General features: G+C 43.3%; 1 protein-coding gene across 1 annotated transcript in view; it reads left to right on the forward strand.

Annotated features, from left to right (window-relative positions):
- atrn (attractin) overlaps positions 1-17,319 on the forward strand; it is a gene marked incomplete at its 5' end in the record, with an annotated part of 183,902 nt that overhangs the window by 39,884 nt on the left and 126,699 nt on the right. Inside the window, 6 exons of the mRNA XM_079262522.1 lie at positions 1,764-2,013; positions 2,333-2,516; positions 2,779-2,933; positions 12,037-12,121; positions 13,491-13,714; positions 15,605-15,726. Of these exons, the coding sequence (XP_079118648.1) occupies positions 1,764-2,013; positions 2,333-2,516; positions 2,779-2,933; positions 12,037-12,121; positions 13,491-13,714; positions 15,605-15,726 (1,020 nt within the window). The remainder of the gene's footprint in view (positions 1-1,763; positions 2,014-2,332; positions 2,517-2,778; positions 2,934-12,036; positions 12,122-13,490; positions 13,715-15,604; positions 15,727-17,319) is intronic.

A 17,319-nucleotide genomic window follows, 5' to 3' on the forward strand; every position in this document is an offset into this window, starting at 1 on the left:
GTGAGTACATGCAGATGACAGAATATAGACACCACGTTTCATTACTTTGCTGCGTCCTGCAAAGTATTCTTGTCTCTGCCAAGTAGTTTCTCCAGAAGGTCATGACTTAAGAACAAACATGTAAACCGGCTGCAGAGAAGGGGTTGGTGAAGCTCTTCCTCAGGCGGCTGCAGAAAGACGGTCAGGAGCTGCTGATGGGATGGAAATTCGCAGGGAGGCGGAGTTTCAGGGAGAACTGTCTGTCTGGCTGTCCGGTGTCTGGCAGAAGCACATCTCAGCTGCGGTTTCTGTCATAAACAGGTCATTTGGTCTGCAAATGTGGACTTCTAGAGCAGATATGAAATGAGATCACTGCTGCTCCAAGTAACAGACTGAAGTCAGACCTTTATTTTACCTTCAGCACAAGAAGCCTCACAGATGGAAAAGTTGCTCTTATCTAACTGGGACTTTTACAGAAATGGACAACAAGTCTGTTTATATATGATCTTCTGCTTGAGCAAATATTTCCCATTTTCCCAAAATTTCCATGTTTCTGATGTAAATCATCAGAAACCTCCCTAGGTGTTTTATAGGAGAGTGTTGTTCTGTCTTCTGGGTCCAGGAATAATGAGCGGGTGTTATTATTCATAACCCGAGGACAGGAGGAGACTCCCTTGTGATTTTGTTTTTCTCTGCTACAGTTTTATTATGTTTCATTAAAATCATTATACTGAAGGTAGTGTAAGTCTGCCAGACCTGGATTCAGTCAAACTGAGGCGTTGTGTGTGTTGCAGGTCACTTTTGACCTCCTACACAACAAACAGTAATAATCAGGTAGATTTATTATGAAAACTTTCATAAGTTTTATACTTTGTGGCCTGGACACCGTCCTGGAGATGTAAAGCAGAGTTTTTGTTGTTTGGCTTCAACATCTTGGAAAAACTTCATCTTAGAGTTTGCTTACTTAATGTCACTGTTATCTTTAAGACAAATAATGTCCTGTTGAGTCACATGAAAGCTTTTATTTTTAAATCTTAGAAAGTAAATGATTCTTTCTGTCATATTAAGTTGTTTATTTTCTAGATTATTCGTGCTTTTATTGTTCATTGCTTTGCAGAAAGTACTCTTAAAGTTAAAAAGAACAATTTGTGCCAAATGCATTAACAAAGCCTTGATTGAGGGACAAAAATATCCATAGTGATGGATGAGGTTTAATGTTCCCCAAACAGATCAACATCAGCGTCACGGGATCACAGTCACCAAACCACAGTAGAATTACAAAGTCAAATCTTGATGAAATTTAAAAAAAAAAAAAAAAGCTACTTCTGGATTAATGACTCATCCAAACATTTAATGAACAAATAAAATGGACCCTCCTGACTTGTTGCCCCCCCCCTGCACAGTGCATGGTGTGTGTGGTGGGGGCATGGCTCTACGTGAAAGGGACCACACCGGGAGGGTTTGCAGCTTATAAAATCAGTTCCACACAAGCACAGAGTGGAAACAAACCACTGGGGAGGAACTGGAGTCTCGTTCCTCCTGGAGTTGCCCAGTGAAGGGTGTTGGCTGCATGTGTGGATGCTCGGGCAGGGAAATAAGCTGGTCGGGGGGTGTCCTTAGGACCCCACAAGAGCTGCTGCTTCGGCAAACTTCCAGTGGATGTCTCTGATCTCTCTGCAGAGGAGTGTTTTACTGCTGTTGGGTTGCCAAACTGGCAAAAACAACAACTAAAACCAGTCACCAAGCTTTAATCACCATCATCTAACTCTCTTTGTTTCTTTTAGGGGAAGATCTACATGTATGGAGGAAAGATCGACTCCACGGGGAACGTGTCCAGTCAGCTGTGGGTCTTCCACGTCCAGAACCAAAGCTGGGTTCTCCTTAGTCCACATGTTAAAGACCAGTACGCCGTGGTGGGCCACTCAGCCCACATTGTGCCTCCCACCCAGGAAGGGGACAGTCCTGTGATGCTGGTTCTGTTTGGACACTGTCCTCTGTACGGTTACATCAACCAGGTGCAGCAGTACGACATTGGTGAGTATATGAGGGACAACCCCCATCAGACCCGGGTGGTGTGTTCATCTAACCCTCCAGCGTTGGCGACGGGAACGCAGACCTCACTGTGGAGGCTGTTAGAAGCTAATCTGTCTGAGAAAATGGGATAAATTAACCTTCAGGCTGTAAAATGGCAAATATTTGCTCACAAGTCAGTCATTTGAATATTGTGACCTATGAAACGCAGCCTGATCCCGCTGGAAAACGCAGGAAGTGATGTCCATCCTGAAGCTCTGAAGTCTGTTCCACCACGCAGACATCATCAGCTCTGGTTTTTCTCTGACATGTGACCCTTCAGCTACAAACACATGGAGCGTGGTGACCACAGACGGCGCTCTGGTCCAAGGCGGCTACGGCCACAGCAGCGTTTTTGACCCCAGCACCAGAGCCATCTACATCCACGGAGGCTACAAAGCCTTCAGCGCCAACAAGTACGGCCTTGCAGGAGACCTGTACAAGTTTAATGTGGACAAGAGGAAATGGTGAGTTTATTTAGCTGCAGGTGTAAGTCAACTTTTCTTTTAAAACACTGTCGTCATTTTCCTTTTCTGGCCTATAAAAGAAACTTTTAGTGAATATTGTTTGTGACTGCAGCGATGTAGCAGTGTGATGTAACACATGTACGACATATTAAGCTGCTAATAACCAGGAATTTATCAGATTTCTGTATTTAGTGTGTGAGAAAACTTTGTTCTGACCTGCTTTATCAGTGATATCAAACCAGGAAGTTGTGTCTCTGTGCAGGTTCATCCTGAGAGACAGCGGCTTCTTCCGCTATCTTCACACGGCGGTGATCGTGAGCGGGACGATGCTGGTGTTCGGAGGAAACACCCACAACGACACCTCCATGAGTCACGGTGCCAAGTGCTTCTCCTCTGACTTCTTGGCTTACAGTTTGGGTCAGTCACACTCGCATACGTTGTGCTTTAACACACACACACTTCTTGTTCTGTAGTCTCAGGACCTGGGTGCCTGGGTTCACATATTTTAACTTCCACTTAGACTTTACGACGTAGAATTAGATAAAACGTTTGGAGATTAGGTCCAGAGAGTCGATGGTTATGTTGTCAGGCTCCATAATAACCTACGGCTTTCCAGAAATAAACAATAAGCTAAATTCAGACGTCTGAGGGAGTTTGGTAAGGTGTTTGGATGTCAATTCCAACTTACATAAATGACCTATGGGAAAATTAAATTGGTTGCCAGGCAACAGAGCATCGCCGCGTCATGCAGGCTTTACGATGCAACACCACTCTGCTTTTGTTCGTCCTTTTTCTCTTGTGGTTTTCTTTCATATTTTGGTCAATATTTGGTTGGATATTATCGTGTTTTTATCTGAAACACACTGTGCAATCCTGGACTTGTGTGGACGGTGAGACCAGATTTGGCTTCATCTTTGTTTTCTTTTTTTTCTTTTTTTTCTTTTAGTTGATAGTACAGGAAGTCGTACAGTTTCTCGTTGGGCTGAAAACTACCTGCCAGTCTCACTGTCATGTCAGAACTACTAGAGTGGGCTGTACAGCTCCTCTGTGATGAAAACCTGTTTTTATTCCCTACAACTTGCCAGATCCACTGGTCAGTCCTCAGTCCTGATACTGCTGGACAAGATCCTCCGGTCCCCCTTTTTAAGAAGGGGGACTGGAGGGTGAGTTCCAGTTACAGGGGAATCATACTCCTCCACCTCCCCGGTAAGATCTTTTCAGGAGTCCTGGAGGAGGGTCCATCGGATTGTCAAATTTTGGATTGAGGAGGAGCAGTGTGGTTTTCGTCCTGGTCGCGGAACAGTGGACCAGCTCTATACCCTCTTTGGGGTCCTGGAGGGGGCATGGGAGTTTGCCCAACCAGTCTACATGTGCTTTGTGGACCTGGAGAAGGTGTTCGACCGTGTCCCCCCGGGGGCTCCTGTGGGGGGTACTCTGGGGGTATGGGGTACCGGACCCCCTTGTAAGGGCTGTCCGGTCCCTGTACGACAGGTGTCAGAGCTTGGTCCGCATTGCCGGTAGTAAGTCGGATTAATTTCCGGTGAGGGTTGGACTCCGCCAAGGCTGCCCTTTATCACCGATTCTGTTCATAACTTATATGGACAGAATTTCTAGGCGCAGCCGAGGTGTTGAGGGGATCCGACTTGGTGGCCTCAGGATTGGGTCCCTGCTTTTTGCGGATGACGTGGTCCTGTTGGCTTCATCTGGTCGTGATCTCCAGCTCTCACTTGAGCGATTCGCGGCCGAGTGTGAAGCGGCTGGGATGAGAATCAGCACCTCAAAATCTGAGACCATGGTCCTCAGCCGGAATAGGGTGGATTGTCCTCTCCGGGTCGGGAGTCAGGTCCTGCCTCAAGTGGAGGAGTTTAAATATCTCGGGGTCTTGTTCACGAGTGAGGGAAGGATGGAGCGCGAGATGGACAGACGGATCGGTGCGGCGTCTGCAGTAATGCAGACTCTGCGCCGGTCTGTCGTGGTGAAGAAGGAGCTGAGCCAGAAGGCGAAGCTCTCGATTTACCAGTCGATCTACGTTCCTTCCCTCACCTATGGTCATGAGCTGTGGGTCGGGACCGAAAGAAGGAGATCTCGTATACAGGCGGCTGAAATGAGTTTCCTCCGCAGGGTGGTCGGGCTCTCCCTTAGAGATAGGGTGAGGAGCTCGGTCATCCGGGAGGGGCTCAGAGTAGAGCCGCTGCTCCTCTGCATCGAGAGGAACCAGTTGAGGTGGCTCAGGCATCTGGTCAGGATGCCTCCTGGACGCCTCCCTGGTGAGGTGTTTCAGGCACGTTCCTCCGGGAGGAGACCCCAGGGAAGACCCAGGACACGCTGGAGGGATTATATCTCTGGCTGGCCTGGGAACGCCTCGGGATCCCCCCGCAGAGTTGGCAAATGTAGCTGGGGAGAGGGAAGTCTGCTTAGGCTGCTTCCCCCGCACCCCCACCCCAGATAAGTGGCAGAAGATGGATGGATATTCTTTGTATCTTAACATAGGAAAAATTGTAGGGAAGGAGGAAAGAAAGTGAATGTGAAGAGGAGCGATCTCCCCTCACCAGATGATCTAGCATCTAGAGAGGTTCCGTGTCCTGGCTCCTCAAACGTCCTCAAACATTATCATTATTACATGATTGTATAATAATTACATGATTGCAAACATTTAATGTAATCATGGGATGAAAGTAGCAGAAACACAGAAATCCATCTTGTTTTCTCTCATTAGAGATTAAAGGACTGACTGACTGCAGCCTTTAAATAACAGATGTCTTTGATTTCACTGCACTCATGATTAAACTGTGCCATGACCTGCAGGTTTGTTTGATTACAAAGTCTAAAGCACAAATGGGTGACTTCAGTTCATGCTCTGCTGTTGGTTTATTCCTCGTAATGACCTAATAATGTGCTTTTTGTTGAATCACCACCTGGATGTCTGACACGGGCATCAATATAAACTAGATTTATAGTAATAAGGTGTAAATAACAAGTATGATCAGGACATGATATCAAATTGAATGAAAGATATTGCAGAGGGAAACTATTATTATTTGAAATGATTTCAGATCAATGCATAACAAGTCAATTTTTGCTGATTCCTCCATGACACAAACTCTGTTCCACAGATATTTAGATGAATGTGTTTTGATGCAATATGGATGAAAGAATTGAAAGCTGTGGATTTAAATACAACTTCCCTGTTTGTTGTCGCAATGTTTGTTTTAGCGCGTTATTGTCACGTTAACGTAAGAATGCAGAACATTGTTTTATATTCTGTTTGTGCAGTTATGTTACAGTGTGTTTCTCTGAACAGCTCTGAATGCTCAGACACATAAACAGGTAACAGGAGGGGGGGGTTTGGCTTGGGGTGGCCGTCATTGTTCATCGCAGACAGAGAGAGCATTCCGAATGAAACAAGCTGATGTTGAAGCGGTGTTTTGTTGAAGTTTGTTCCTTCAATCTGTTTGTATGTGCAAAGAAGCACTCGTTTGCTAAAAACCCTAAGATAAATTGTTCAAACTGAAATGAAAACACTCTATAGCCATCTGTCGTTAGTTTACATTCTGCTATATTTTTGTTGTGAGACTTGATTTGTCTGTATTGTTTCCTTTACTTGTTCTTTTCGAGCCTCGTTTGTTTTTGTTTTGTCTCTTTTTGTTTTGTTTTGTTTGCCGGGGACTCTTCCCAGGTCATCATCGTAAATTAGAAGCTGTTCTTAATTGATTTTACCTGGTAAAATAAAGGTTTTATTATGTCTCATTGCAGTATATTTTTTTATTTTAGTTATTGTACAGGGCTATTAAAATTTAATTTAGTTCAATTTAAGGTTTGTAAGCCTTAACTTTACCTCTAAGTATAGAAGAGCTGATATGTGATCCCTGCAGGAAACAGATGAAGCCATCTGATGTGGTCACCTCTGTGTTTCACAGGAAGGCAGGTTCACATCAGCCTTAGTGTTCGTACCGCTGGCTGAAAACGTCCTGGAATTTCCATCCCGTCTTTCTCTTTATTACTTTATTACACTAATGTTCCAGTAAATACTTGAACTGCAGCAGTTTCAAAGCAGCTTGTTTATTTAAATTGTTTGAAAACCAAAAGTTTCTCAACTTTTGTTTTTAAAGTAGAAAAGCTTAAAGGAGCGCAGTGCACTACTTTCACTTTGTTTTGACTTTTGTGCGTAACAACGCACATAACAAATATTTTAATTATGGTTCCAGCATTTTTTTCTTTTCTTTTATTCTATTTTATCAATCACAAATGAATTCTTACTTGGTGAAAATTATTTGACCAAAGTTTTTCTATCAGTCTTTCTATATAAATGTTTTGGTTTGTTTCCACTCATACAGTCAAGACTTACATCCTGGTTTTCTTTTGACTTTGGCCTCATGTTCCATCTGCATGCATAAAAAACAGAACAGACCAAACCTTGTTGGAGCGTCAGGTTTAAACCTTTCCTTGTATTTGATTTGGGTTTATCTGGTTTTGTTTAGCGTTCGTTTATTGAAGGGACATTTTTACAAAGGGTGTGTATTGGCAAGAATCTGGCGATACGATATGTATCACAATACAGGCCACCAATATTATATAATGTGATATGTCTGAATACTATTAACGGAACATTATATTGCAATTTTTCTTCACTAGTAGTAAAAATGTACCCTATACTGCCTAGTGTGATATTTCTGATACATACATTTTCTGAGACATTTTGCATCACTTTATGGTAAAAACTTTGCTTAAAATCCTGTTAAACACAATCTGATACTTATTTTCTGCCCCCTCATAGATACCATGAAGCCGAAGATTATACTATAATAATTTTGACATTCCTTATAGTAGGGATGTGTATTGGCAAGTATCTGGCGATACGATATGTATCACGATACGGGCCACCAGTACAGTATATTGCGATATACAGTTATGCTCATATTTATTCATAGCCTTTCATTAAAGAAGGAAAAAAAAAACCCAGTTGCCTGTAAAATAAGCTGGAATTGACTAAAATAATAGTAACTAAAAATTTTAATAAAATCATCACATTATTTTCTAATTCTGGTTCAATAGAAATATATTTTTTTAAAGTAAACAAACAAGATAATTTATTACATATTACATCACTCATAAACTACTATTTAGTTGAACAATCCTTTAATGTTTCCGCTCCAGTCAGGTGTTTTCTGTTCCTCTCAGTCAGACTTCTGCACCTGTTGACAGGTATTTTGTCCCACTGTTCAACAGAAAAGTCTCTCATTTGTCCAGGACCAACTTGTTTGTTTGTTTGTTTGTTTTTTTTCCAACTCAATTAAATGAAAAACAGTGTCTTATATTACTAAATTATATTTTTGCAAATTTTTAGTTATTGTTCCTTTTTTAAGTCTCCAGTTATTTGAGTGACTGTTGTAAATTCAGCCTTTTATTTAATGAAAGGGGATGAAGACATATGAGCACAGCTGTATCAGGATACTATAAGCAAGACAATATATTGTGATTTTTCTCTGCTAGTAGTAAACACGGAACGCTGCTGCGTGCTTGACATCAACTTACTGAATAAGAACAGATGATCTACATGTTACTGCAGAATAAACAAAAACGGATTTTTATGTACAAGATGAAGAAAGAAATGAAAATCTGCCTCATCAGTAAAGATCGATTGTTTGATAAGTCAATACGGTGCTTTTGAATATCCATATAAAATATTGGGATATTTTGATATATCTTTTCTTGCACCCCTAATTTTTTAAGTCTTATGAACCAAGTCTTCTATTTGTAATCCATATTATTATGTATTCTTTAAACATGACAACAGAACAGTATTTGGTCTTTGGTGACAACTTTAACTTCCTGTCGGCTTCCAAAACTCAGCACTGGACACCAAGAAGATACCAAGAAGCCTGGTCTATGTCCAGACCGCATCCTATAAAAGCTGATTAAGAGGCTTCTCCCAGTTCTCCCAGTTCTCCCAGTTCTCCTAGTTCTCCTAGTTCCTGCTGAGAGCAACTTGCAACATGAAATTCCTCCCCCAGTTTGTCTGAGGAGCCTCTCCTTTGTGTTCTGGCAACATGAAGTGACGTTGGTATTTCAGCAGAGAAAAGCAGCAGGTCAGACTTCCAGAACGTACAGAGATTCCCCCTCCAGCTGCTGATGACCCTCCACTAACAGAGTGAGCAGAACTTTTCAATGTCTGCACCGAACCAGCGAGGTATTCACACCGGTGTCTTCCGGGATCTGATCTCTCATTACTTCACTTCTTTGAGGTGATGAAAGCTGAAGCTGAGACAGGATGACTCCATGTGAATCTACATGAGGAATAAGTGTCACTTATAAAATATGACACACTGAAAAACCAGCTATCCAAAAAAACCCCAAAAAGGTCATACTGAGACATTTCATTGGAGCACATTTAGCTTTGATGATGACAGCGGTCGCTGTGGTGTTGTTTCAGTCACCTTCAGCAATGTCACAAGATTTAATGCCATCAGGTGTTGCATTCCCTGATCACATCCCCGGGACACACATTCCTCTTTTCTCCCTACATTTTATCATCTGACCACTTTATTTTTACTTTCTGGATGAGACACACTGACAGCATCTGTCACCTGCTGACGCTCGTCTGCCTTTCTGGTGTCGGTGATGTCCATCCCGCTTCCACCAGATGAAATAGTTTTACATTTTACAACCGTATTTATCACATTTTCTACCTCATTTTCCAGAAAAATCCCTCTTTTTGGCTTTTTTCCTGCTGAGCCGTCATAAAAATGAGATGGATTAATATTTATCAGAGGCGTTCACCTTTTACAGCCAACATGTGGGCGTGACAAGATGCTCCCTTCACGTGCACGAAACTAGTGTTGATCCTGATTTATAAAGGGAAACGGATGTGGGACGTGCGTGCGCGCTGCTTTTTAAATCTGGAAGTTTTTATGTGCCGCATTTCCTGTTTCCCACACGTACGCCACCTGTCATCGTTGCTACGCACAGCTTTGTAAATGAGGCCCCTGGACTGATGTCTCCTGCTCCCTAAAACCAAACTTCTCTTCTACAGTCATGAGATGCGTCTTCCACATGCTGCTTGTAGAAATGAGAGGCTGCTCATTACATCAGTTGTGGTTAAATAACCGAACCAAGACTCGTACCTTTCTGCTTCGTTAAGTCCAGGCAGTGACGTTTTTACTGGACAGGCAGCGTAGAAAGATCAACAAACGTTCTCATGTGAACTAAGAGGTGATCAGAGGTTTCTGTTGGATTCTCCTTTTGCAAAAACGTAAAGTGAGTTGTTGTTCTTCTTTGTTGCTCATTAGCCTGACGCTTCAGTCTCTCTGAATGGGGGAGGACTTGCTGGAAAGGGGGGGCGAGGGCTCCCTGGAGGCTACAAAATGGGCCCAGGAGGTTGGTGTTTTCTGTGTCATTAGAAAGATGATTGACGAGCAGCGGAACTGAAATCTGAGGGGAACTCGCCGTCTCCGACTCCCTGCAAGCAGCTTTTCTGGAACAGCTCCATCAAACATCCTTCTGCGTTGCGAGGAAGGATGACGTACAGAAGTTATGTCAGTAAATTGTTCTATTTCTGCTCTTTTTTTTTTTTCTTAAAACGGCATCAATTTTCTGCCTCGAGGAGAAAAAGTTGAGGAGTAAAAGGCACAGTTTGTGTCCTCTTCCTCTCAGCTCTGTCCTCTGTCCCTGCCCTGTCGCTTCTCATCATCTGTCTGGTTTTGGAAGAGGAAGAAGCTGATGTCCCCCCCCCCCGTCCCCCCCCCTCTCTCACTCATCCAGCTGCAGTGTTGATGTCTCCTGCAGCACCTCTGGTAATTGTTTGGTAATTACAGCAGAGATGGGCCACGCTTTGAGAAGTAATTGCTCCGGCGTAACAAGCTGAACTCAATTAGAGGACAGAATTTACGGCTGTCTGCCGTCCTGACATTGGCTGATGGTGTCATAAATATCCACTCTGAGGGGAAGCTTCACATCACATGCAGCCATACATCCTGACACTAGAGGGCTGTGTCTGCACATGAATGCAGAATGTGGATCCCCCCCACCCCACACCTCCAGCCCCCTCCTCTGGCAGACCATGATGACTTGCACTGCATTGTGCTGGCTGAATGTGATGTACTGCATGCAGCGGCTGCTTTGTGCTCCAGAGACTTTGACTTTCAAGCTCACATGCCAGCGATGTTTATCAGGTTTGTTCACGCTGCTGCTTTGTTTGGAAACATGCAGACCCACTCGCTTCTTTCCCCACTAAACTCTGATGTGGCGATTTCTGGAGTTGAATGAATGTTTCATTATGCCTGGGTTGGGAATTCAACATCTCAGCTGGAGGGGGGACGGTAGGATGGACAGACTGGGTCTTCAGCAGTGGTACTAAGCGAGCTTCTGATTTACTGGTTTATTTACGTTCCAGCCCTCACCAGATAGAAGCCAAAAGGACAATGTTTCTGCTACTAGACACTGAAACAAGCCATCTTTGAAGGGTAACTCAGGGACTCAGCCTGAGAAATCTGGGGGAGAGCTCACACATCTGGAGGGAACATGCTCCTCCATAATGAAAGGAGTTGGCTGAGATAGTTAGGCATCCCATCATTACGCCTCCTGGTCACCTCTCCTCAGAGGTTACAGATGCATCAGGAGGCCTCAAGAAAGAGACAGGAATCGCTGGAGGGACATTATACAGTATGTTCCTTCTGGCCTGGCATTGTTTGGTCCCTCTGGAGGGGCTGGAGAGTGCTGCTAGGGAAGGAAAAGCCAGCATCTTCCTCCTGGACCTGTTGCCTCTGCAACCAGAACCTGAGATGGATGGATGGATCTTCACATTTAAAGACACTAAAATGCTCCTGAGATAAGTTTGGCAGACTAGAGGGCCGTACCACCAGGTCCCAGAAATCCTGCTTAACACTCCTGACAGAAACATGAGGAGTAAAACAAAGTAATGCAACACACACGACACACACATTTCTGCTGCATAAAACCAGAACTTTGTTGACTTTTCCTCTTTCAGTCTGTGGAATCACAGACAGATCTTTCTTTATAGGAAGCAAATCAGAGACAACCAGCTTGTGTTTTAGAGTCTCTGCCTCATCTGGAGGCGGTGAACGACCATGGCTGAGTGTAAGTCGGCCTTCATTGGTTAAATACAGAAAAGAAACGCCTGTTGGCATCTTTCTGACTTGTTTAATTAGTTGTTCTTTCGTTTCTAACAAACTAAAACATGATCAAATGTCCTCAAAACAAATAGCAATCCTTCATCTTTCAGTTCTGTTAAACTAAAATGCCACTTTTTCATCATCCGAGATGAATTCAGTCCCTTTTACATCCCACATGAAGCAGATTGGACCTTTCTTTAGAGACTGTTGTTCTCAGAGCTGCCAGACTTCTGATGTCCTGGTCAAGGACACATTTTTTTGATTCGGGGAGACGAGCGGGTTAAAGGTCCTGCCAACCACCGGAGGCGTGTCACAGCTGAGGAACAGAGTGTGTGATCTAACATGTGGGAACAGGTCAACAGTCTGATCTGTCGACCGTCTTGTCCTTCCAGCATGCGATGAGTGGACGGTGTTGCCTCGACCGGACCTGTACCATGACGTCAACCGCTTCGGACACTCTGCAGTCTCCAGCGGCAGGTAATCCTGTTTTATACGCACATCTGCATGGTGACGCTCCTGCACAAACCAACCACAAGAGCTCTGCAAATGTCTGAATAAATGAAAGCATAAAAACTAATTATCTAAAATCAATCTATTGATCTAACTCGCAATATATTGTATCTTCTTATTATGATACTGTTTGACCGATACGGCGATATTTACAGCTCTTCTCCTGAGTCGTGTTGCCCTGTTGGTACTGCAGACGTCAGAAAAGCTAAAAGTGATCACGACAAACAGCTGGATAATCTTATATTAGAAGCTCAAAGTGAAGCCATGTTACGTTAAAGTAAAAGACAAGACTCAACTAGACATGAAAAGGAAAAAAGCCGTCACCTTGGGAACCATTTCTTTGTTCATTCATACATGACGTTTCATTATTAGTCAGTGATATGAATAGCTGGTGACGGGCACGTGGCTGTTAGCAGAAGCAATGACTCATCTGTAAGTATCATCTGCACTGCCAGCAGAGCGAGAGGCAGCCATCCACATTAAATTATACATCCTGTTGAAGCCAACACATCAAATATTAACACGACTCACCGGCTGTGTTGGAGTCGGTCCTCGCTGACGCTGACGCTTCCCAGGAGCAGCTAACAGTTTGTTCATGCCTCTGCTAACAGATCAGATTCAGAGCGATAACAGGTTGAAGATGGGCCGACTTTACAGCAGCTTTACTTCACCGTAGCAGGAAAACATGATGAGCAGTTACAGAAAGTCATCCACACGAGGGAAGACGTGCGTTTTCACACCTAAACAGCCATTACTGGAACCTCAAATCCCACAACAACACTCTTTTAGTAATAGTCACATCTAAACTTTAAAAGTAAAGAAGACGTATTTACTGTCTGAAACCCCCCCCTCCAAAAAAACTGGAACATTCTTCCCTTTGAAATGTTACTGCCTGTGAAGCTCCTTTGATAAACCTGCATAATATTCCTCTTGATACACCCTTCCCCCATCCTGCTTCGCCTCGCTCTTGTCTTATTTAGCTGCGACACAGCGGAGCAGCAAAGTGACGTAGCTCCCCTCCAGATTCCCGACCTTCTCGTCTTATCCGTGCACTCAGCAGGACGTCCACGCGGTTTGAAGTGTGCCCTCAGTGATCTGAAGGGCTGTGGATCAGACGTGCGCACATGCAAGCTCGCTAATGCTAAAAGAAATTCCAGCAGCTGAGCAAAAACCAGCGAAGGAAGATGTTAGGGTGCTCGCCGTACTTGGCATCCAGCAGGGCCGTCTGACACCAGCCTGTTTGGTGGAGATTAGGCAGATTTATGAGGAAGAGTTTGGAGTCTCTTGTGCTTTCAATGAATCTGGTCCAACATCTTTATTGTTTTCTGTCTCACAGTGTGATGTACGTCTTTGGCGGCTTTAACAGCCTGCTGCTCAGCGACGTCCTGACGTACACCTCGCCCAGCTGCGCGGCCTTTTCCAGCCCCGAAGACTGCAGCGACGCCTGGCCGGGGATCCACTGTGTCTGGAACAGCACCCAGGAGACCTGCCTGCCCTGGGAGTCCAGCCCCCCTGGTCCTGAACAGCAGCAGGTCCAGACTTCCTGCAGCACAAGATCATGTAAGGAACACCTCTCTGAAAGCTAGCCTGTTTGCTACAGCCGCTCGATTATGACAAAATTATAATCACGATTATTTTGACTGTAATTGAGATCTGGATTATTGAACACGATTATCCAGTAATTTTAAACAACGCTGCGCGTCGTGGTGTCCTCAACAGTTGAGAGGAGATAAATAACATCGGTAACATTCGTGATGTTATTGAAGACACAAGGAAGAAACATTGAACAGTATTATAATGGTGGGTGGGAATGATTTCCTGTAACGGTCCGTGTGACAGCAAAGCTGTCATAACGTCATATTATAACCGTGTAATGGACGGTTCCAAGTTGTTTAATCTGCTTTTACCGCTCATATAGGAACTATTTTACGTTGGCCTGGATGTACATTTTATACCAAACAACCGCTGTCAGGCTGCAGCGCGTTTCTCTCATTCACCTGTTAAAAGACGGCTGATCTGAACCAGCTGGTTAACGCGTTGCTATGGTAACGCCCCGTAACGGAGGGATATTACAGTGTTTAACTGGCCGAACTATGTATAGGAAAATAATGCAGCCAGTTGTCCCTGACAATGGTATAAAGTATGTTTAGGTGAACTTCCACAACCTACTGCAGTTATTCTACATGGACCTGCAGCCGGAGCCGACTGAGACTGGCCGCCTGGGAGTGCTTTAGGACGGGAGAGGCTCCCGCTGCTCCTTCCTTACAGTAACTGCAGAACAATATGTGCCTTCAAGTCAGTCGCCAAAACACCAGAAAAGTCTCTAATAACTCCAGTAAAAGCTGCTAGATTTGTCGCTTTTAACAAAAAAAGTCTCCAGATTTAGCGAGAAAGTCTCCAAGTTGACAACAGTGTCTGAATGAAAGCAAAGCGGCTGTGGGAGGAGTTTACAGCACAGCGCTGCAACGCCAGAGACGCTCGATTAGCAGCTGAAGACAGCAGGAGAGGAAACTGCAGAGAGAAAAATAATCACACCCTTTTATCTTTATCATCGTTGGAAACCCAGATCGTACTGAGATTAAAATCCGATTAGTTGCTCAGTCCTTCTGTTTACGTGCACAACAAAAGTCTGATTGTTGTCGTCATTCTGGCTTTATCGGATCATTACAGTTAGCAGATTATGAGAAATCAGATTGAGCCCACTGACATGACCATCACCATCTGACAACTGGGAGTAATCTCACCATTATATTTGTATCATTTTAAGCTCTTTATTTAGCTTTTTTCTTCTTCTTTTTTTTCAAAACGTATACAAGATTTAAACTGACCTAAGTTTAAACTGAGGACCTCTTCCTCTTTACTGAGGATCAGATAAAAAAAAAAACAAAAAACTTTTGACACAAAGCAGAATTATCTCTCTCTTTGTTTTTATAGTTGACATAAGAGCCGGTCAACAGAAACAGTTTCAGACATGTTTAATAGCACGCAGCTCCCTGCTTTGGCGACAGTAGCTCGGCTCTGGTTCCCTCTGAGTTCTGCACAGCAGAGACAAATTGACCTGAATTACAGAATGAGTTGAAAAATGAAAAAGATAAACAAGTTTTTCTGGATTCGCTTCAAACTTTAAGGTTGGAGTCTAGAAAGTGTAAATAATGAATTAGTGCATTAGTGCTGCTGCAGTGTGATATGAGCAAAACTGTGGAAAACAAAGTAGAGGGTGTTTTTAATGATGGTAATTTATTAAAAGGAAACATCCACTAAATCATTTTTAATGAAAACCTTTTCTCATTATGCAAATTTAATTATAAAAAAGTAAATAAAAAAGTGTCCTCAGACAGTCGAGCTGAAGACAGCCATGAGGAAGAAAACATGGTTGTATTTGTGTTATTTCAGCCGTTTCTCTCTGTGATGTTGTAGAAGCTGAAGGTGTGATTGTGTTTGTACCTGCAGATGCAGATAACGACCGGTGTGACCAGTATACGGACTGCTACAGCTGCACGGCCAACACAAACAGCTGCCAGTGGTGTTCAAGCCAGTGTGTGTCGCTCGGAAGCAACTGTACTTCTCCCTCAGTAAGAAAGCCGACTCGTCACACAGTTATTTAGTTTGTTCTGTTTTGGGATTTAAAAGTTCCCCTCTGTGTTAATTCAGTCTTCCAGGAGGAGATTTAGTAGACATGATTGTGTTTAATCAGGAACATTTTCTGGGTTTTTCTTTATAAGTCTTTTATAAGACATAAAACAAATAACTCTAGGCTTGAAAAGATTCAGACTATAATCAAAGGAAATAATCTGTCATGCAGGAAGGTAAGTACACCTGGTAGCATTTCCTGGAAGAAAAAACTACAAGACATCTCACGAGTCCATAAAGTCTAAAAGTTAGGTCTCTGAGTTTAGAGCAATGTGACGTTTGGCTCACAGTAAACTGTGAGTACACGTGTGAAAGGCATGTTTCAGCCTCCGCGTAGACAGCACTTTATGGGCTCTCGGACTCCTTCCAGAACATCTGGAGCTCATGTCATCACCACATTTAATGCTAGATGATAACAACTGCTTCAGTACACTAGGGCCTGGATCTACTGAAGGTTTGAGTGTAAAATGTGTGCAAACTATCAGCACGCACTGAGGGCTGCAGCTTTCAAAGCTGCAACATAGCACGTCCAGTTGGCAAGTCTGCCACAATGAATATGCAATGATGGGTGTTTTTGCTTGTGTTGGGAGGTAAAACTGTAAATATATTAATTTAGCACCTGCAAACTGATCTATCACACCTGAAACCAGTTTTGCTGATAGAAACTGTGTCTGTATTTATTACATTTTAAAAGAACATGCCAACAGTCTTTGTATAATTGTGCACATGGCTGCAGTCATCGTCATGAACCCATTGGGTTTGGGCGTTAAAACATGCTCCCACCTCCCGCTCCTCTGCAGAAATGTCTAGCTGAAGATTTTTATTCCATTCAGGCAGATAGAAACTATAAAATAAACCATTTTAGGACTTACTTACCGTACTAAAAAAAACAGACAGAGAGGATTGCTGTATGGGGAGAAGGATGAGAAATGGATAAGATTAAAAAAAAAAAAAAAAAAGTCAATATGAGCTGGTGATAATGGTCAGATGTAATTCTATCAATCTCACCAGTGTGAAGTTTACTTGTCAGACCAACAATTAGTTTCATTCCCCCCCAAACTCCCCAAGAAAGGCTCCCTGGGTTACAATCCCAAACAAATGTCCCAGATGTTAAAACACTACTTCTCTCTGTTTGTGGTGACGACTGTGATAACATGATCCGAAGCCACAAACACTTTATTTTTCTCAGTTTATTCTTTGCATAGAGGCTTATATAGCCTGTGATATGGAGGCAAACACACAAGTTGTCTGCAGGAGGGAAAGATGAAGCATCCTTCGATGAGAAAATCAGTAATTTTGAGCCAAACGTAAACAGATTAAGACGCCAGTTGGCAAAATATTATCTTCTTCAGCATGGTAACAAGTAGGACACAGCATGAGTCTAAAGAAATTCAGTCCTTCTCATTATAGCTTGTAACCATATTACATCCAGCAGCTTTGGATGTCTCCTGTTAAACATCTGGAGGACTAAAACTGTCTGAACATCTGCAGCTGATTCAGGATCAGCTCTAAAACACGAATATTTGTCCAAGTTA

The sequence above is a fragment of the Telmatherina bonti genome (genome assembly GCF_933228915.1).
Source record: "Telmatherina bonti genome assembly, chromosome: 22".
Classification (NCBI taxonomy): domain Eukaryota; kingdom Metazoa; phylum Chordata; class Actinopteri; order Atheriniformes; family Telmatherinidae; genus Telmatherina; species Telmatherina bonti.